The sequence below is a fragment of the Perognathus longimembris genome, chromosome 1, assembly GCF_023159225.1.
Source record: "Perognathus longimembris pacificus isolate PPM17 chromosome 1, ASM2315922v1, whole genome shotgun sequence".
NCBI classification, from domain to species: domain Eukaryota; kingdom Metazoa; phylum Chordata; class Mammalia; order Rodentia; family Heteromyidae; genus Perognathus; species Perognathus longimembris.
The window spans coordinates 4374390-4395571 of NC_063161.1; the positions used below are offsets into that span (position 1 = coordinate 4374390).

Here is a 21182-nt window from a genome sequence, read left to right on the forward strand (position 1 = left end):
GAGCCAGGCGGCCCCCGTCCGGCCCTTTGGCTGCACACGCTTCCCGGACACCACGCCTGGTGTGGCCACGGTCACTCCTGGGGGCCTTGGCTTTCTCCTGACCTCAGGGTTCCCGGCTCCTTCTGGATGTGGTGGTCACCAGGGGGTGGACACAGGCACCCCAGTCCCCTGGTCATGAGATCTGATGTCCTGATGTCCATCTGTCCTGCTGTAGGGCAGGAGTGGGCAGCTCGGGCTGTAGCGGGAAGAGCTGGCCAGTGGCTCCAGCAGTGGCCGTCGGCCGGGCCCCAGTCAGGAGCCGGCGAGGGAGGCTCAGGTCCAGGTTGTCACGTTAGGCGGCCCCTGTCCACTGCCGGACCTGCCACCTCCGCGCAGAACCCGAAGGCAGCGAGGCAGCCATTGGGAGACTCGGGAGAGCACTGCCCTGGGGGGGGTCTCCGGGAAGGGGAGGGTGGAGGGGGCGGGGCCTCTGGGGAGGGGCGGGGTCTTGGAGGGAGTGTGGGGGCGGGGCCTCTTGGAGGGGCGGGGTCTCGGAGGGAGTGTAGGGGCGGGGCCTCCTGGGAGGGGCGGGGTCTCAGGCTGCCCTGGTGAAGGCTAAGCCCAGTGAGGGGGCTCCGCAGGCGGGCCTGGCTGCCAAGCGCTGGGCCCGGAGCCTCCGCCTCGGCAAGGCCTCCCTCCTAGGGGACTTGGTGGCAGGTGGGGGCGGCAGCCAGCACTGCCGTGGAGGGCGGGAGGCGGGGAGGGGGCCGAGCGGCCTGCGTGGCACTCAGAGCCTGTCCACCCAGAGGCTCCCCTCCTCACGGGCGGCCTCCATTCGGGAGGTCAGGGTGTGGTGGGCACCTGGCTGGCACCCACACTCAGGAGGACTTGTTGGCAGGCCCTGGCTCCGGGACTGGCCGCGAGGTGGCCCGTGACCAGCAGGGAGCCTCCGTTTTCCTACTGTCACTCTTCTCCAAGTGAGGGAAGGCCCACCATCCTGAAAGTCACCCCTTATCCCTGATAGTGCCCACGGGAGGCATCTGGAGGGGGCGGAGAGCGGGAGCGAGGGAAGTTTGGGGCGGTTTGACTTTATCTCCCGAACAGGCACTGGAGACAGAGCCCCAGATGGCACAGAGAGCCAAGCCAGCCGAGGGCCCAGGGTCCAGGAGGAGGGGGGGCGGTAGAGGGAGGGCTCACGGGATTCGGGCAGCATTGTTGGGGGACGGGGAGGCATGGGAGGGGCCAGCAGCTGTTGGCAGGGCCCCTACTCGGTGGAAGGAGGGGGCAGTCCAAGCAAGTGGGCGGGCATGGGGTGGTCAGGCCCAGGGCTGTGGGCAGCTCCCCTCCCCCCCCCAGGGGTGGGAACTTCTTGAGCCCATGACGTCCCTTTCGTGCCTGGGTCCTCAGCAGTCAGGAGGCGGTGACAGCCAGTTCCCCGCAGAGTGCCGCAGGGCGCTGACCGGTGCGTGCCCATGCACACCCCGAGGTGTCACCCTGACATATCCAGATCGCGTGCCCGGGAGCTCAGGGGCCGGGTGCTACGCTCTCCTGCCTCAGAGCGGGGGGGGGGGGTGGCGAGGAGCCTGTCCCTCACGGAGTTCCAGCATGGCGTCAGCCCCCCCCCCCCAAGCCCCTGAACGCCCTCCTCCCCTGCCCCCTCCCCCGCAGACATCAACGAGTGCCTGGTGAACAACGGCGGCTGCGACCACTTCTGCCGAAACACCGTGGGCAGCTTTGAGTGCGGCTGCCGCAAGGGCCACAAGCTGCTGACGGACGAGCGGACCTGCCAAGGTGAGCGCCCGTCCCCTCCCCCACGGGCCTCGGCGGGCTCCCGGGAGGGGGGGACGCACGGATGGGGAGCTGGTGGGGCTGGTGGGGCTGGGCACCGCTCCTCGGGGCACTGATCTAACCTGTGCCCTTCCCGAGTGGGGGTGCTGCTGGCGTCCGCGTGGGCTGCTGCCACCTGGTGGAAGGCACCACACACCACGGGTGCTCGGCCGCCGTCCTCCGCCTGGGCCTGGGAGCCCAGCAGGGGTGGCCGGGAGAGAGAGAGGGGCGGATGGACTGCTGGGTGGGCAGCGTTCCCCAGGAGGGAGGAGGAGGGAGGCCCTCCAGGACACGGCGCTAGGGGCTGAGGGATTAGGGGATGGTAGCCCCGGGGGGGTGGGGGGGGGGGGGCGGGGGAGGGCTCGGCCCTAGTGGCAGGCTTGCACAGGGTGTCCAGCCTAGGGGGGAGGGCAGCTCCGAGCCTGGGCAGTGTCCGGCAGCGAGGACAGGAGTCCGCCGGGGAGCCTCCCGGGCTTGCTGTGTGCCCTGGCCCCCCACTTTCCTGCCCAGGCTCAGCACGAGGGCCGGCAGGAGCGTAGCACCAGGGCGGTCCGCACCACGACTCCCTCCATCACCCTCGTCAAAATGTTGGGGGTAGGAGGGACAGAGGAGAGCCTAGGCCTGGACAAGAGGAGGTGTCTTGGCTCTGGGCCAAGGCCCCATCCCCACCTGCCTCCACCTACCTGCGTATCCCGCTCTTGACCATCACCTCTGTGAGGCTCTGGGCCCCCTGGTCTCATGTCCCAAGCCGACTGCCTTCCTGGAAGCCTCACACACACCCTACACTTTCCTTCCTGTACCTGGGATCCAATACCTGCCCTGGTCCCAGAGATCCAAACAGGCGTGGAGGTGCAAGATGGCTGCATGGCGGGCTACTGGGGGGGGGGGGGAGACAGGGGTCATTATTTGAGGCCCCTTGAACAACAACAAGTTCCAGAGACTCCCTCAGGGGTGAGTGGAGCATCAGCCCCTGGGCCATACCAGGCCTAGGAAATCATTTGGTGCCCGAGGAGACAGACGCTCGATCCGGCAGCCCACAGCAGCCTGCCTAGACGCGGATCTGTGTGAGCCTCGAATGGTGTTGCCAATATCCAAATGGCCCTTGGAGGGGAAGCAAAGATTCCCCACGGCTGCACGGCTGGCTGGGTGGGCCGGTGTGGGCCTTCCCCCCCAGGAACTTGGGGGAGCACACGTGGGAAGCACCCAGGCCAGGCCGGGGGGGACATGCAGCGGGACCCCGTCCCGTGAAGAACCAGTGCACTGCACGGGAGCTGGCAGGAAGGTTCGAGAGGGAGGGCGCCTGCTTAGCACGCGCGAGACCCTGCGTTCCCTTCTCAGAACTGCAAAAGAAAGGGGGGTAGCCGAGATCCGGGGGGACGCCGCCCATTCGAAACATTTCTGTCCAGCACACCTGCGGGGAAGATGGGAGGGGGAGCCTCGAACCACCTCTCCCGGGGACACAGTGAGAACCAAGTGGGACTGTGGCAGGGGGCCCAGACACCTGACCCCGCCCCCCCCGGGTGCCCGAGTGACAGGCGGGCCCCTCCCCTCCTCCCCACAGACATCGACGAGTGCTCCTTCGAGCGGACCTGCGACCACATCTGCGTCAACTCCCCGGGCAGCTTCCAGTGTCTGTGTCACCGCGGCTACGTCCTCTACGGAGCCACCCACTGCGGAGGTCTGCAGCCCGCCCGCCAGGGCCGCCTCCCCCTCGAGGCACGCGCCTGGCCGCACGGCCACCTCACCGCACCCCGCACCCCGACCGGAGGGCCAGGGAGAGACCACAGCAAGGCTGGGGACGGGCGCCGGGCAGAGGGGCTCCGCAGGGGGCGCGGCCAGGGGCTAGTCCGGGTGGGAACCTGCACGGGGTGGGGGTGGGGGGGGAGGGCTAGCCAGCATCCACGGTGTGTCTGGCCTGGGCCCCGTGGGAACCTAGGCCTAGAAAGCCTCATTTGCTAAAGGACCCTTGTCTGATGGCGGGGGGAGGGGGGGTGTAATATACAGAAAATTCCACAAATGGTTCCAGTGGGGAAGAGTCACGGCAGAGAAGGGGTGCCGGGACAGAGAGGGGGTGCCAAAGGAACAATAGGGGGCCACGATGGGCGGGCAGATGGAGTGTGTGCAAAGGCACAGAGGCAGAGGGGTACAAGGGGACCAGTGAGCAGACAGAGCCTTCAGGGCTTGCTTGCAACACAGACCGGGAGGGGCCTAAGCAAGGGTGCAGCATGGCCAGGCTCGAGTCACGAGGTACCGTGGCTGCCTTGTGGAAGAGAGGGCCCCAGGGCACCGTGGGAAAGCAACGGTGGGCGGGCCAGGGACCACCTGGCTCTCCTTCTTCTCTGCAAGCTGGGGGCAGCGTGGTGAAGGTGGCCAGGGAGCAGGCAGTGAAGCCGTGGGCACAGGGGCGCCGGGCTGACCCTTGTAGGGGGACGCAGCAGCTTCCCTCCCCCCTGGTGCCTCTCTCTGCACGGGAGGCTCCGGAGAGGCCGGCGCGGAGTCCCAGGTGGGGCAGGCCTGAGAGCTGGGCTGGGATGGGCCCCATCGCAGGAGGCGGAGGCGGACGGGAGCTTCGCCCGCTGCCTCTCGGCCCTCAGAAAGCAGTGGAAAACTCACCAGGGAAGGGATGCGGTTGGGCGTCTGTAAGGGGCGCGCGTGCGTGTGCGTGCGTGCGTGTGTGTACTCGTGTGTGCATGCGTGAGCATGTGTGCGCACAGCTTCACCTCTGCATCAAGTAACTGAGGCCGGGCTGGGTCCGGGGCTTCTGAGCACTCCCATCCCTGGGGGCGTGGCCTGCCATCCCTGGGGGCGTGGCCTCGTGCGGTCACGCCCCTCTATGGCCACGCCCCTCACTTCCCCCTGTGCTTCCAGACGCGGATGAGTGCAGCGTGGAGCAGGGCGGCTGTGACCAGGGCTGCGTCAACTCCAAGGGCAGCTTCGAGTGCGTCTGCCCGCCCGGGAGGCGGCTGCACTGGAACCGGAAGGACTGCGTGGGTGAGTGGGGGCCCCACCCGTCCCTCGGGGAGTCGGGATGGCCTTGAACCTCACACCCTGTGGGCCCCCCGACTCCTGGGGAGGGGTCCTCTGCCTCCGGGCTTGGCTCATGGGGAGGAAGGGGGCGGAGGGGGTGCTGGCAGCCCGGCAAGCCCGGTGTTGGCCAAGAGCTGGCACGGAGAGGGGCAGAGGGAGCCTAGTGCACAGCCAGAGCGGAGGGCTGGGGCCTGCTGCTGGCTGGGGGCTGTGTGCCCTGGGCCCTGAGTTCTGAACAGCCAGGCCTTCCGTGGTCGCTGCAGGTATGTCTCCATCTCCTGTCGGCCCCGGTCTGAGGGGCGAGCTACGTGCCTGCCCTCTTGGGACTCGCTCTTGGGGTCCCTGTCCTGCCGTGCTCCAATGCTTCCAGGCCCCCAGACCTTACACGCCCAGGCCAGGCCGCTCTGTGCTCAGAGCCCTCCGCCTTCCCCCAAGAATCAAGGCTGAATTTCCAGAATATTCAGAAGCCCATCAGAGCCTCCGCGCACCCACACCCATGTTGGCCAGGTCCCCTGGCCTGGCCCCTGCAGTGAGGTCTACCTGACACCCCTACAGCCCCAGACCCGCACCCCTCCCCCCAACCCCTGTCCTCTGCTTCTCAAAATCCCCACACCGCTCTTCAACAAGATGGAGAAAGCAGTCAAAAAATGCACACGGGAGCTGGGGATATGGCCTAGTGGCGAGAGAGCTTGCCTCATATACATGAGGCCCTGGGTTCGATTCCCCAGCACCACATACACAGAAAACGGCCAGAAGTGGCGCTGTGGCTCAAGTGGCAGAGTGCTAGCCTTGAGCAAAAAGGAAGCCAGGGACAGTGCTCAGGCCCTGAGTCCAAGGCCCAGGACTGGCCAAAAAAAAAAAAAAAAATTCACATGGGGGCTGGGGATATGGCCTAGTGGCAAGAGTGCCTGCCTCATATACATGAGGCCCTGGGTTCGATTCCCCAGCACCACATAGACAGAAAACGGCCAGAAGCGGCGCTGTGGCTTAAGTGGCAGAGTGCTAGCCTTGAGCAAAAAGAAGCCAGGGACAGTGCTCAGGCCCTGAGTTCAAGCCCCAGGACTGGCAAAAAAAATGTTCGCCTGGTATACATGAAGCCCTGGGTTTAATTCCTCGGCACTACATTATAAAGGCCAGAAATGGCGCTGTGGCTCAAGTGGCAGAGTGCTAGCTTTGAGCAAAAAGAAGCCAGGGACAGTGCTCAGGCCCTGAGTCCAAGCCCCAGGACTGGCCAAAAAAAAAAAAAAATTTTCACACGGAACCATGAAAGATCCCAAATGGCAAAAGTGATCCTTATTGGGTAAAATGGAGCTGGAGATGTAACAATCCTCAAACTCCTACTTCAGAGCTATAGTATGTGTGTGTGCTAGTCCTGGGGCTTGGACTCTGGGCCTGGCCAGGTACACTCCTTTAGCTTCTTTTCCTCAAGGCTATTGCTCTACCCCTTGAGCCACAGCTCCACTTCCAGCTTTTTGCTGGCTTTAAACAGCAATCTTCAGATCTCAGCTTCCTGGGTAGCTAGGAATACCGGTGTGAGCCCCCTGTGCCTAGCGATTTTCAGATAGTTGTTTAAAAAAAAAATATGAGTGAGATGAGGTTTGGCTTACTCTTTTTTTTTACACATAGCTGGCCGATTGTCAATGCATCGTTAGTCGAAAAGATTATTCTTTGCCTCAGTATCGTTGTCAAAATTAGTTGGGCATAAATGTGTGGGCTTACTTTTGGATCACTGACTCTGCCCCCTTGGTCTCTTTGAGCCCTGGCTAATACTCGCTGTCTGAATTATTATAGCTTTACAGTAAGTTGTTAAACCAGGACCAGGAAATGTGACTCTTCCGACTTCCTATTTCACGTTCAAGATCAGCTGGGCCGTTGCTGACACCCTTTGAATTTCCATGTGGCTTTTAGGATGTGTTCATTTACGAGTCCCACTGACTACACAGCATCCACCAAGCGTGGGTTCCAGATAGGAGGTGCTCCGTGCCAGCCCCTGGCTCAGTTTTGCCTTCGGAAGAGGGCAGGAGACATGTTCAATGTGGGGGTCAGAAGGAAAGAACCAGACACCACGCTCCACTCATGACGAGTAGAAAACAGACAGCAGGGTCATCCTGAAAGGAAAACCCTCAAGATCCAAAGACAGCTGGGCTCGCCTAGCAAGGCTGGGGCAGCCCAGCTGCAGGCGGGTGGCGGGGGGGGGGGGGGGGAGGGGCTCTGCCCCTGCTCAACCTGGTCTCTGCCCGGGCTCCGTGCCGGGTGTTCTGCCGAGGCTGGGGAAGCCTGGCCCCAGGGCTTCTCTCCTTGAATCCCGTGTGATGTAGGTATATTAAGGCTCTGGGCCCTGTACGCTTCCCCCGCAGTCCTGGAGCGAATGCTGACCTGCTGGCTTCCCTCGCCGGCCGGCTGAGGCGTGCTGGGAACTCTGGGGCGCACGGGAGCAGCGCCGAGCTCTCTCCCGTCCCATGGGGGTAGCTCGGGGGGTCCAGAGGCAGAGGAAGCTGGGACGTTGGCTGGCGTGGCAGCGGTGGTGTGTGTAATCAGCTACACTCGCTCCACAGGCCTTCTGCCCGCGGAGAGTCACTCCCTCGGCACTCTTCACTTTAGTGATTTTTCAGGTAGAATCTCCCGCTTCTCTCCGGAGCCGGCTTCGGACTGCAATCCCTACCTCCCTCTCCCAAGTCGCTGGGATCACTGGTGTGTGCCAACACACCAGCCCTCTCCCCTTCATTGTTTCTTCGGGTGGACGGAAGCCAGCCTGCTCTTGGAGAGATAGGATGGCAGATTCTGGCCGCAAACAGCCTGAGCGGTGGCCCAGGCAAGGGTGGTCGGTGCTCAGCACCCTCAGAGCCCCTGGCAGAGCGGGCCGGCTCCCTCCAGGAGGCCCCACGTGAGCAAGGCTGTGTGGTGGCCGTTCCCCTGGGGACCCAAGGGGGTCCAGGGGGGTGTGGGAGCCAGTCGCTCCGTTCCCCACCTGCCCATGGGTGCTCTCTGTGGGGGCAGGGTTGCCTGGGCGTGCGGGTCCTGTATGTAGGGGCCAGATGTTTTCCTCTGGAGCACCAGGGCGAAGTCTGTTTATTTATCTCTAGATTACTTGCTTTCTCAGTCGCATGTCAAAGGTAATTCAAGTTGACAGCTTCCCATTGCCATTTATTTTTTCTACTAAATCCTCAATTTCAAATTCTTTCCAGAAAGGACAAGACTCCCTGTATTCTGGCTTTGGGGCTACTCAGAAATAGTGTTTGCAAGTATAAATTCTATGCTTGAAGTCAACAACAAAGTTCTATTTACTTTGTGTACAATTTTCAAACCTTGATCCAATTTTCTTTTTTCTGTAAGGGAAAGGCTTCTAGATGCAACTTTTCCCATTTTTAGAGCTCTCCTAAGGCTATTTTTGATGAAAATTATGCTCAGCTGGGTGTTTAAATCTTCTCCTTCTCGTAGTCATCTGCTGCTTTTGACTTTTTGTTCTCCAATCCAAGACCTTGATGGTGGAGTGACCTCAGGACCTCACCGGTAGAGACCCAGGCACACAGGGTGGGTGCTGGGAGCACAGAGAGCTCATTAGGACAGACGCTGGACACTGGGGAGCACGGAGAGCTCATTAGCACAGGCTCTGGACTCTGGGGGAGCACGGAGAGCTCATTAGCACAGGCTCTGGACTCTGGGGGAGCACGGAGAGCTCATTAGTACAGGCGCTGGGCACTGGGGAGCACGGAGAGCTCATTAGGACAGGCTCTGGACTCTGGGGGAGCACAGAGAGCTTATTAGGACATGTGCTGGATGCTGGGGGAGCACGGAGAGCTTATTAGGACAGGCGCTGAACACTGGGGAGCACGGAGAGCTCAGTACAGGCGCTGAACACTGGGGAGCACGGAGAGCTCATTAGTACAGGCTCTGGACTCTGGGGGAGCACGGAGAGCTCATTAGGACAGGCTCTGGATGTGGGGGCGCACGGAGAGCTCATGCACACAGGCTCTGGATGTGGGGGAGCACGGAGCGCTCATGCGCACAGGCTCTGGATGCTGGGGAAGTTGAGGGTTCTGAAAGGAGCTGGGCGGATTCCTGCCCGTACCTAAGCCTCGGGAAGGAGGGCGGGTCCCCGCCCGCTCGGGCGCGCAGAGGCCGCGGGGAGGACCGTGTCTGGGCGCGTGGTTCGCGCCTGGCGGCCCGGTCTCTGGGGCGGCCGTCTGTTGACGGCTCGGAGCGGGAGCTGCTCTGGTCCGCTGGCTTTCAGAGCCAGGCCCTCGGGGTCGGCCATCCGCACGGGAGCTCCGGCGTCCGCAGGACGGCCAGTCTCCCAGGAGAGTGAGGATTCTGCCCGCTCTCTAGAGAGGACCTAGAGCCGCTTTGGGTCATCCCTTCCTCCCGCACCCCCTCCTCCCCATTCCCCCGCCCGCCCACACCCGGGAGTCACCTTCCCTTTCTCAGATGCACCCAGCCACCTGCGGGGCACGGCCGTGACCTTGCAGATGGCCGGGCAGTGTCGGGGAGAAGAGGGAAAGCCAGCTAGTTGTCGGGGCCCAGCATTCCCCGTGAACAGACGGGCGTGGATTCTGCCATCACCCAGCACCTTTCCCCCGGGACAGGGAGGAGTGGGGGGACCCACGCACGTCTCGGGCTGGGGTCCCCGCCCGCTGGCCTCTCTCAGGCTGTCTCTGTTCTCCTCAGAGATGGGCAGGTGCCTTGCTCGCGCCCAGCCCCCTGCCCAGGCCCATCTGGCGTGCAGCAAGGTGGGAGGCGTGGAGAGCTGCTTCCTGTCCTGCCCGGCCCACACTCTGTTTGTGCCAGGTAACCCCAGACTGTCCGGGAAGGATGGGTCGGGGTGGGGTGGGGCGGAGCCTCTTCCCTGGGGCTCACGGGGACCCGGCAAATGGCGGGCTCGCGGCTGCCCTGCTGCTGCCCGGCTCTCCGGGATCCTTCGCACCAGACCTTTACAAACGGGTCCAGGGGTCGGTCCTGCCCCTCATCTCACTCAGCGAGCCCGCGGAGCCCTCGGGGATGGGGGGTCTCTGGAAGGGCGAGTCCCCAGGCCTGCCTCCCCCCCCCCTCCTTACAGATGCAGAAAACAGCTACGTCCTGAGCTGCGGCCTTCCGGGTCTCCAGGGCAAGGCACAACCAAAGCGCAACGGCACCGTCTCTGGCGCCGGGCCCAGCTGCTCAGGTACCGCCGGGCCCGTCCGGGTGGCACACACGCGGGGAGCGTCCCCGGGCCGGCAGCCGGCGCGCGCCGCTGGCTTGGCCTGAGTGTCCTGGGGAGGAGGCAGGGCCAAGGCCCGGCAGCCAGCAGGCTGCGGCCAAGCCCCGGCCCAGGGACAGAAATCCCACTGTCTCGGGCTCTGCGTGGCACAGCTGCCCTCGGGCCGTGCCCGGGCCGGGCACAGTCCCCATCCAAGACAGGCCCTCCCTCGAGGGCCGGGCGCCGGCGCGTGCACCCCTGCGTGCACCACGGGCTCCGTGCCGGCGGGCTGGATGGGGAGGGGATCTGCGATGCTGTGTGTCTCTGGCATTTCAGCCCCTCTCTGCCCGTGGAGACCCCCGCCTGGGTGGCCCTGGCCTTGCCTCCGACCCTCCGTCTGTGTGTGCATATTCTTCAGGCCTTGCCTGGAGAGAAAGAACCGCGGCAGGGAGGAACCCCCCCCCCCCCACACACACACCCCGGGAGGGCTGTGTAGACAGAGTGGCCACACCAAGCCCCAGCCCCCCGCCTCCTGGCAGCCCCCGCCCCCCCACCACCTCATCACCCGCGGGACAGGCCGCCATCTGGGGGGGATTCTTGGCTTTCCCCAGATGCCCCCAGCGCTCCCATCAAGCAGAAGGCCCGCTTCAAGATCAGAGACGCCAGGTGTCAGCTCCGGCCCCGCAGCCGGGAGCGAGCCAAGGAGGCCCAGAGCCAGAGTCAGCCGCTGCTGGGTGAGTCCCCGGACCCGCCAGCCCGGGCCTGGGCTGCCGGGTCCGCGCCCCGGTCTCCCCCCTGCCAGGGACAGAGAGGAAGGGTGGAGGAGTCCGCAGCCCCGCCAGGCCGCGGCCTGGGTTCCAGCAGGGCTGGGTTCCCACGCATAGTGGCCTTCCCGTGTCCCACCACCGCGGCCCTTTAGCCCAAGGAGCCCCCCCCCCCCCGGGGCCCTGCAGACGGTGTCTGGGAGGAAGGCCAGCCTTTGAGTGAGAAGCCAGGCTCCCAGGGTCCCCGCGGGCCAGGTCTGTGCGGCACCCGGAGTTCCAGCAGCAAGGACTTTTCACGTGGCCCGGAGTCCTGACGGGAGGCTTACAGGCTGGGGGGATGGCCCGGAACAAGCTTGGGGAGAAGGCCCACACGGGGTTGGGGGGGGGGGCTTCCCGCTGTGGTTCCCTGTGCTCCCCTAACGCTGGCAAACCCCCCAGCACTCTGCGGGCTTAGTCAGGAGTAAGAAGTCTCCAAGGGGGTGTCTCCACCGGCCAAACCCCAGCGGGCCCTGAACTACACACACGGCCCCCCCCCCCAGTGGTCGGGTGGAAGGCTCTCCACAGGAGGGCAGGGCCTGGGCCTCGGCCCTGAACCTGTGAGCCGGCCCTGGCCCTCCGAGGGCCTCCGTGTCCCCCAGCCGGCCGGCCCTGGCGTCCTCCTCGGTGTCCATGAACAAACTGGTCCTGGAGGGACCCTTACAGTGGGAGGGGCAACAAAATACCCGACACACACAGCGCAAGGGAGGGAGGAGGACGGTGGCTCAGGGCTCCTCCGTGTCCGTGGGGCCCGTGGTGAGGCTGGTCACCTCACGGCAGACAGGAAACCGGCGGCAGGCGGCCTCTGTGCGGGTGGGCGGTGGGCGCCCTGCGCGGGCCCGCTGTCACAGCGTTCCCTTCGTCATCCAGACAACTGCCAGGTGACTCTGGTGACCCTCAAGTGTGACTCCTCCAGGAAGAGGCGGCGGGGCCGCCAGTCCCCGTCCAAGGAGGTGTCCCACATCACGGCGGAGTTCGAGGTGGGGGTGAAGACGGACGAGACCTCCGGTACGCAGTGGCTCTGCTCGTGAGCCCCTGGGGACTCCCACGCAGGCCACAGACACCAGAGACGGGGGCCGCCCCCCCGGGGAGGAGAGGGCACTCCCTGGCAGGCCAAGGCCCAGGGTGGATGGAGCGGGCAGTCCATGGACAATGGGGGGGAGAAGAGCCCTGGGCACGGCCGGGGCCGTGCCCTCCACCACCTTTCTGGGGCCAGAGGGAAGACGGACACAGCCACAGGAGCGGCCAGCCATGGCCTTTCGCCTGGCTTCCGGGAGGGACCGCGAGGCCCGCCTGTGTCTATGCCCGCTGTCTCCTCTCAGCCACCCACCGTCTGCCAGCCTAGTCCTGTGTCAGGCCCTGGGCCGGGACCCGAGAAGCAGAAGGGCCCCGGCCCCGGCCCTAGCAGCGTTCCCAGCTGTGGGAGACACACACACGCACACACACACATGCACACACACAGCTCCCTCCCCCGTCGGCCAGTGAGACGGGGCGGGGCGGGTGGGGGGGGTGACAAGCAGAGGCCTCCCCCGAGAGGAGAGGCAGAGACGCTCTCCCTCCCCCCCCCCCCCCCCCCCGCAGACACCTGCGAGGCCGACTGTGTGCGGAAGCGGGCGGAGCAGAGCCTGCAGGCCGCCATCAAAACGCTGCGCAAGTCCATCGGCCGGCAGCAGTTCTACGTGCAGATCTCGGGCACGGAGTACGAGGTGGCGCAGCGGCCGGCCAAGGCCCCGGAGGGGCCGGCGGCGTGCGGGCCAGGCCAGGTGCTCCGCGACGGCGAGTGCGGTGAGTCCGCCCGGGCTTCCCCGGCCTGCGCGCCTCCTGCAGTGTGGCCCCCGGAGACGGGCCCCGGAGGGACGGGCACCGAGGCCTGCGGGGGGGAGGGGGGCTGGGGAGTCCAGGCGCTCGGGGCTCTCGGGGGACGGCCCCCGGCCCGTGTCCCTCACCGTCTCTCCGCTCCGCCTCCCCAGTGGCGTGCGGGCCGGGCACCTCCTTCCGCGGGGAGCCCAGCCAGTGCGTGCCGTGCCCGTCGGGGACCTACCAGGACACGGAGGGCCAGCTCGGCTGCACCCCGTGCCCCAGCAGCGACGGGCCGGGCCTGCCTGGGGCCCGCAACGTGTCCGAGTGTGGAGGTGAGGGGGGCCGGGAGAGGGGAGGGGAACACGATGGGCGCAGATCGGGGGCCCGCCCCTCCCAAGGACCCCCCCACCCCAAGCAGAGGCGGTGTACCGCCCCTCCCCCCCACCCGCTTCCCATCAGCCGCCCCTGAGGGAGAACTGCACCCCCACCCCCCCGCCCCTCGGCACCGGGGCCTTCCGGGCACCGAGGACTGCGGGAGGGGCTGAGGCTCGCGGAGAGCACCCCGAATCCACGCCTCGCGGAGCGGATGCTGGGCTTCTTGCGGGCTCGCTCGCCCCGCGCCTCCCTGGCCTCTCGTCGCCCCGGCTGCCGTGTCGGCCCCTTCCGCGCACCCCGGCTGACTTGTCGAGGCGGAAGGAGGTCGGGGAGCGGGGCCTGGGCGTCCCCCCCCCCCACCTGACCCGCGACCCCTCCCTTCCAGGCCAGTGCTCGCCAGGCTTCTTCTCGGCCACCGGCTTCAAGCCCTGCCAGGCCTGCCCCGTGGGCTCGTACCAGCCCGAGCCGGGGCGCACCCGCTGCTTCCCCTGCGGAGGGGGGCTGCTCACCAAGCACGCGGGCGGCACCTCCTTCCAGGACTGCGAGGCCAAAGGTGAGGAGGCCCGCCGGCCCCCCGAGGGCCCCCCACCACCACCCCCCGCGCTCAGTGCAGCCTCAGGGACTGGGGGGACCGGCCCTGCTCCACGCTGGCTGAGCCCCGGAGGACCCCAGTCTACGAGGAGGGAGGGAGGGAGGAGGCTCCACGCTGGTCCCCCTCCCCATCCACTTCCTGCTCGAGTCCCCCCAGTCACCCCACTTCCTCCCTCTGTGAGCCTGTGCTGTTGGAGCCAGCCCTGTGCAGGCCGAGCCCTCCCCATCCTCCCGCAGGAGCCCTCGGTCCTCCTGCTCCTGCCTGGCGGGGGGAGGGGGGCTGCCCCGCCACCCCGAGCGGGAGAGCGCGGGTCGGGAAGGCGATTGGGCGGGCAAGGCTGTGGACCTGCGCTGGGATGGGCCTCCCCACGCGTGGTACCCCTGCTCACCAGCGCCCCCTGCCCGCAGTGCACTGCTCCCCCGGGCACCACTACAACACCACCACCCACCGCTGCATCCGCTGCCCCGTGGGCACCTACCAGCCCGAGTTTGGCCAGAACCACTGCGTCGCCTGTCCAGGCAACACCAGCACCGACTTCGACGGCTCCACCAACGTCACACACTGCAAAAGTAGGTGCCCTCCCCCGCGGGTGAGAGGCCGGGAGGGCGGAGGGCGGGGGCAGGCCGAGGACAGCCCTCAGCCCGGCCTCGCGTGCGGGGAGGGCCCCCCCGGCCCCCACGGGTCACCTCTGCCCCGTGGATCCCACGCCCACTTGGAGCCCGGGGGCGGGGAAGGGCCGCCCGGTGCGCTGAGCCCCGTGGTCCAGGCCCTGCGTCTCGAAGGCCGGCTGGCTAAGGGGACAGCCCCCCGGGGTGCCAGCCCTGAAGCTCCACCAGGCTCCACGAGCCACCTCGGCTACAGCGGGGGGGCCCCGCACCCGGACCCCGAAACGACGGGAAGCGGGAGCCGGGCTTGGCTGGTGCACAGGGCTAGGAGGGCGGCGAGGGACAGGGCAGGCACAGAGACACGAGCCCGAAGAGCAGCCCCGCAGGAGCGGCCGGGGCCGGGCAGGGGCGGGCACCGGAGCGCCTGCCAGTCCCTTCTGGGCCCTCGCGGGCCGTCCAGCCAGGACCCCCCTCCGGCCGAGTCTGACCAGGCCCTCGGGCCCCGGTGCCCACAGACCAGCACTGCGGCGGTGAACTCGGAGACTACACGGGCTACATCGAGTCCCCCAACTACCCCGGCGACTACCCGGCCAACGCCGAGTGCGTGTGGCACATCGCCCCTCCCCCCAAGCGCAGGATCCTCATCGTGGTCCCCGAGATCTTCCTGCCCATCGAGGACGAGTGTGGCGACGTCCTGGTCATGAGGAAGAGCGGTACGTCCCGGCCCCGGGAGGAAGAAAGATCCGGAAAGCTGAGGGTTAACCCTCACCCTGGGAATCGGCCCCGGCACCGGCCCGCCGCCGCCCGCCACGCGTGACCCGGGCCCGCCTCCCGGTCCTCGCTCCCGCCGAGGCTTGGGGGTCAGAGGGGTCACCCCGCACCCCCCCGGGAAGGGGGCCACCAGGACAGGTGGAGGCGGGCTCAGGGCGGGGCGGGGCAGGGAGGCGCAGGGCCGGGGGCCGGGCCCAGGCGGGAGGCGGCGGCGAGGCAGCTGTGGCGTGTCCGTGTCCTCCGCAGCCTCGCCCACGTCGGTCACCACCTACGAGACCTGCCAGACGTACGAGAGGCCCATCGCCTTCACCTCGCGCTCCCGCAAGCTCTGGATCCAGTTCAAGTCCAACGAGGGCAACAGCGGCAAAGGCTTCCAAGTGCCGTACGTCACCTACGACGGTGAGTCCCGCGGGGCCGGGGGACCGTGGTCGCTGCGGGCTTTGGCACGGGCTCCCGTGGGAGAGCCCGCCCAGGCGGTGACAGGGGCGGCTGGGCCACCAGGAGGGCGGAGGGGGCCGAGGGGACCCCTCCCCCCCCACCCCGGGGCAGAGCGGCACCCGGCCGTGTCGGGTTGCTGGGGAGGGCAGAGGTGGAGCGGGCGGGTCTCCAGCCCCCGGCCCTCCTCTCCCTCCCTGCTCCCCGGCCTCCAGAGGACTACCAGCAACTGATCGAGGACATCGTCCGCGACGGGCGTCTGTACGCCTCCGAGAATCACCAGGAGATCTTGAAGGTGCGTGGAGGGGAAGGGCTTTCCCGCGACCCGGCCGGCCGGGCACGGGAGACCCAGCTCAGCCTCCGGCTGCTGTGCTCTCACGCAGGGACCCCCGAGAGCCTTCTCCTCACCTCTGTCCCCTGGGAACGGACACCCCCCCAATCTCCCCGGGGCACAGCCCGCCCCCCCCCATGGCCTTTTGAACCAAGCATTTTTTTATATATATAAAATATTGTCGGAACCCCAAGAGGTAAAGCTAAGAGTCTCCTTCACACCAGCCTCGTGGGGCTAGGCTGTAGCTCCGTGGAAGAGCACCCGCCTAGCGAGGGGCTGGGTTTGATCCCTGGCACTGCAGAAAGGGCCAATTCTACTGCTCAACCCCCAAGACCGTTGATGGCCAAGAGGAGATTGGGGCTCGGGAGCCCCCCCACCCCTCCCGGCCAGGTCCCCGCCCACCCCCCGGAGGGGCGGAGTGAGCAGGGCCCAGCCCTCACCCCGGCCCTGGCCTCTCGGTGCCCGGCAGGACAAGAAGCTGATCAAGGCCCTGTTTGACGTGCTGGCGCACCCCCAGAACTACTTCAAGTACACGGCGCAGGAGTCGAAGGAGATGTTCCCTCGCTCCTTCATCAAGCTGCTGCGCTCCAAAGTGTCCCGCTTCCTGCGGCCCTACAAATAGCCCCCGAGCTGCCCCGCGGGGGCCGGCGGGACCCCCCCCCCCCCCCCCCCCGTCCACCGCAGCACCCCCAGGCCGCCCGGGACCGCCGCTCACCGCCGGCGCGTGGCCACCGCCGCCGTGGGAGACGCTGCCTCCCGCAACCTCCGCCCTCCCTTCGCCTCTCTGCGCCCCTTCCCGGGCACCGTGTGGGCAGCAGGCTCCGCCCACCGTCTGCACCCCGGGCCCGAGGGTTCAGGAGAGTGGACCTGGCCAAGCTGATTGCTCCCTGGAGGCGTGGCCGTGGTCACCCACCCAGGAAGCCGGCAGCGGGAAGGCGGGGTGTCCGGGGGGGCCCTGACTGTGTCGTAGGGCTCTGAGGACACAGCTGCTAGGGGAGGAGACTGTGGGCTTGTGCTCCCCCTCCGTAGGACGTTCCTGTCTCTATATAAATATATACATAATATATATATACTTCTATTCGTGGGTGGTACTCTAGGAAGTTTCTCTTTAGCGACTGTCAATACCAATCACTGCTGCAGACCCCCGAAGGACAGACCTGCTCCCTCTGCCTGTGGGGGGGGCAGGGGGGGCCAGGACTGTGTGTCATCTGGGACCGGGGCGCACAGCCCCTCCCCACGACACGCGCTGTGTGGAGTGGATCTTGCCATCTGGGATGTCGTGCTGGAGCCTGGTCCAGAGGCCTGGCTCCCCCCCCCCCCCGTGCCTCGGAGTCTCTTTAAAGAAGAAAAAAGAAGAGAAGGGGTGAGGGAGGCGGGGGGGGGGGGGCTGGGCAGGAAGGCGGCCGAGCGCCCCGGGGCCTGCAAGGCCGAGATGCGCCCAGGAAACGCCCCGTGCCCGTCGGGTAGACGGATAGCCAGCCTTCCAAGGAACACTGGACGACGAGAGATGGCGTTGACTCCCGGCTGCCCGACCCCCAGCGGCAGGGCTGACGGGAAGAGCGCCGAGAGAGAAACACGCGTGGCCTGGGAGGGCCGAAGACACGCGGACGGCACGCCGTACTGACGGGCTGCCCGGAGCTGGAACCCAGGAGCGCCTCCCCGCCATCGCGCCCCCCTCCCCCCGTGCCCCGAGTCTGTGGGGGCGGCAGGGGGAGCCCGGCCTCGCTGCCCCCGTTGGCCGTGGTTCCCGGAAGCCCGTCCTGCTTTCCTCCTTCCCTCTGTGCTCCCCAGGAAGGCCAGCCCCGGGTCCCCCAGACCAGGCTCCAGCCACCGCGGCCTGGGGGGCCAGGGAGGCCCCCCTTCACCAGAGCTCTCCGGGGAGAAGACCCCATGGGGGCAGCCGGGGGTCGTGACGAGGGACCCGTGGGACATGGACGCAGGATGGTGGGGGCCAAGAAGGGGCGCCGGCTGGAGAAGCAGGCACGCTGGCCGCCTGTGACCCGGGCTGAGCGCAGAGCCGGGCAGCTGGCCGGGGGCCTGGGAGCCGGGAACAGCCGCAGCCGCCGGAGGAAGGTGGCCGAACTGCACCCCAGGGAGCACGCTCGCCCCAGGACTCTGCTCGCGGGGTTCTTCAGCCTTCCACAAACCAAAGAGGACCAGAAAGAGCTCTGCGCTCTGCCGGCCACGACTCCCCGTGGCTCCCAGCTCCAGAGCGCCCGTGTCCACGAGGCACAGGGGCCCACCCCGCCCGGGCAGGACGCGTGGGAGAGACCCCCCTCCCCCCCACCACCCCGCAGCCTTGGGGAGCCTGCAGCCCAGGCCGGGGCAGCCACGGCCCAGCCCCTCCGGGGCAGGTGGGGCCGGGGTCTCCCTGAGCGATGAATCACATCGCAGCCCGAAGGTTGCTGGGGCCGGTGGCGGCAGGACGGACGCCATGCCAGCGCCTCACGGAGCGGAAGGAGGACCTGGAGCGGACACCAAGTCCAGTCGGGGGGGGGGGGTCTGTGTGTGGGGCCCAAAGAAGGATGGGCACCGAGGACAGAAGTGCGGGGCTGGAGCAGCCAAGAGGGAAACCACGCCGGCATCGCAGCGTGTGCCAGAGGCAAGCGGCCCGGCCTCCCAGCAAGGCCTGGCCAGGGCCCGGGGGCCCCCAAGTTCCTCCGTGAGAAGGAAATGGAAGCCCAAGTCGCCTCTGCCCCGCCCCCAGGAGGAGACGTCAGAGGGGCCTGGACGGCCTTTCTGTCCCCTGCTCCTGGCACCTCCTGGCTCGGGGCTGCATGGAGCCACCCAGAGGAGCCGGACTCGCTTCCTGCGTCTCCACCCAGCCCAGCCCAGCTGACGCAGCCACGGGGGGGGGCGGGTGTGCGGGGCGCGCACACTTCGGGACCCCCACACAGCCCGCGTGGGCCGGGGGCCTGCAGGGACAGTCTCGTCTGGCTCCTCCCGCACTTCGGTGACCGCAGACCCACAGAGGCCCAGGCACGGGGCAAAGGTGGAGGCGGCTTTGGCCAGCTTTCTCTTCCGCCATCGATCAGTTGAAGACCTGCAGGTGAAATCCACAAACTAAACCGTGCCTGAAAGCAATGGCCCGGAGGCCCGGCTCAGCAGCCCTACAGGGTCCTCTTGGCCGCCTCTGAGCCCTCAGAGCTTCGGGGGGCCGCAGCCCCCCCCCCCACCCCGGGCTTCTCCACAGCAGGAGGCCCTGGCCTGGACAGCAGTCTGCAGTCGACATCCGCAAAGCTGAAAGCTATTCCCGAGCCTCCATCCCCTCGCAGAAAAAGAAGGCACTGAAGCGTTGAGTGACTCAGCCGAGCTTTACTGAGCTCCTACTTTGCACTAGGCTCCTCGGAAGAACAAGAGGTCGACGGGGACACGGCTGAGCCTCTGCCCCCACTCACGTCTGACTTCCAGTGCTGGAAGGCTCGCTAGCTGCTCCCGTCCCAGCCCAAGCCTGGCAAACGCAGCCGGCCTGGTCACGGGCCCTCTGCCTCACCAAAGATCCGCACCGGGGCCGGGGGAGCCGGCGTTGACTCGGGGCGGTGCTGCCGGGCAGGGTGTGTCAGGTGCTGGTCTCAACCCTTTGCACGAGGGCACCCGCGCGGGCATCCGTCCTGCGTGGCGGGTGGGCTCCGGGCGGGCAGGTGGCACGCGGGGCAGGGAGCCCAGCCCCTCCACCCCTTGGCGGAGCAGGATGGGTCCGGAAAGCACTGACTAATCCACACTTGGACGGAACATCCGCCGGGCAGCCTGGAAGGGTGGAGGGCTCACCGGCACTGCCCGCCACGGCTGATCCGTCTGCCCGGGGGATGGGGGGGGGAGGAAGGCTCCTGCCGGTGGGCAGAGCACGGAGGAAGCACGCCGGCGCCAAGGGCTTTGGTCCTCACTGCAGAAGCGCAGGGGCTCTGCAGGGTCAGCCACGGGCCACGGAGGGCCACTGCCTTCTCCCTGCCCTCTGCCAAGCGCCATCTGCCCGGGCACGAGGCGACAGCCACCCAGCCCAGCACAGCCAGGCGTGCGCGGATACTCAAAGCTTCGTTCTGCCCACCACGCACCTCCAGAGGCACCGCCACGAACTATGTGAACGCCGCGTTAATCATAACCAAGAGCGGAACCTAAACCTTGCGCTTTCCTCATAAGAGGTCATGGCCGGGGGGAGGGGGAAGGCAACTTGACCCGGAAGGAGAAAAAAGGAAAAGGTGTGAGGCACGAGTCTGGGACCTGCAAGGGAGCAGGCGTGTTCCCAAAGTGACCCAAAGGTCGCGCTCCCTCCCGCCCCTCCTCATAACTGATGTGAGAAACCCGGGGTGCTCTTTCATATCAGGGCTTCGATCTGGATGTCATGCTTACAGAGACTCGGGGAGTCTGGGATCCCAAAGTAACACACGATGTCATTTTCAGGTAATAAACATGAGACTAAGGGTCTGGCAGACGTTTTGTTGTTGTCGCTGTGTGTGTGTGTGTGTGTGTGTGTGTGTGTGTGTGTGTGTGTAGGGGAATCAAACCCAGGACTTCATGCTTGCTCGCTAGGCAAACACTTCACCACTAAGCTACATCCCAGCCTGAGATTTGGGTTTGAATAGGGGGAGAGTTGGGCTTTGGGTATGCATAATTACACAGTCCTAGTCCAAGCGTGATCTAGCTGATGATTATCGCAGATCTGGTTCTGCACCATTGTTATTGCTACCCCCACCCCCACCCCAGGTGATTGATTACTCCTGCCCCTGGTGCAGCCTACGCGCCTAGGCCGTTGTGCTCGCTAGGGCAGTTGTCCTGCACACCGTGCTGCTCGCTTCCTTGGTAGTTTCAGTCCCTCTTGGTAAAGGTGTTGTCTCTCAGTTCTGGCCTTCCCGAAACCCAAGGCGATTGCCAGACAGAGGCCAAGGGTAGAGGAGACAGACGGAGGCTGGAAAGCCAGCTCAGTGAACTCAGGGGCGCAAGGAAGGAGTCACTGCTTTTCAGTAAAAGCAGCCCCTAGTTCAAGCCCCAGTATTGTCACATACACACACACACACACACACACACACACTTGTGCTTCAAAAGAACTATCAAGAAAGTGAAAAAGACAGGCTGGGAATACAGCCTAGTGGTAAAGTGCTCGCCTTGTATATATGATTCCTCAGCACCACATATATAGCAAAAGCTGGAAGTGGTGCTGTGGCTCAAGTGGCAGAGTGCTAGCCTTGAGCAAAAAGAAGCCAGGGACAGCGCTCAGGCCCTGAGTTCAAGGCCCTGGACTGGCAACAAAAACAAACAAAACTTAAGAGTTAGCGTATGACCCAGCAATTCCAATCCTTGGTATACACCCCCCGGGAAACTGATAGTCCATTGCACTAAAACTTATATACATTTATCTTGACAGAATCATTGCTCATAATAACCGGGAAAAGGAAAACCTGACAGGTGCTGCTTAAGTCACACCTGCAATCCGTGGCTACTTGGGACGCTGAGATTCTGAAGATCAAAGTTC

General features: G+C 66.0%; 1 protein-coding gene across 2 annotated transcripts in view; it reads left to right on the forward strand.

Annotated features, from left to right (window-relative positions):
- Positions 1-16364, forward strand: part of Scube1 (signal peptide, CUB domain and EGF like domain containing 1) — a 77065-nt gene extending 60701 nt beyond the window's left edge. For both annotated transcript variants that reach the window (XM_048354183.1, XM_048354191.1), the window contains 15 exons: positions 1648-1770; positions 3368-3484; positions 4675-4797; positions 9499-9618; positions 9887-9991; positions 10618-10740; positions 11677-11814; positions 12388-12591; positions 12777-12938; positions 13367-13534; positions 13981-14142; positions 14694-14891; positions 15196-15348; positions 15600-15679; positions 16185-16364. In XM_048354183.1, the coding sequence (XP_048210140.1) occupies positions 1648-1770; positions 3368-3484; positions 4675-4797; positions 9499-9618; positions 9887-9991; positions 10618-10740; positions 11677-11814; positions 12388-12591; positions 12777-12938; positions 13367-13534; positions 13981-14142; positions 14694-14891; positions 15196-15348; positions 15600-15679; positions 16185-16337 (2129 nt within the window). In that variant the 3' untranslated portion in view covers positions 16338-16364. The remainder of the gene's footprint in view (positions 1-1647; positions 1771-3367; positions 3485-4674; positions 4798-9498; positions 9619-9886; positions 9992-10617; positions 10741-11676; positions 11815-12387; positions 12592-12776; positions 12939-13366; positions 13535-13980; positions 14143-14693; positions 14892-15195; positions 15349-15599; positions 15680-16184) is intronic.
- Positions 16365-21182: the final 4818 nt, after the last annotated feature.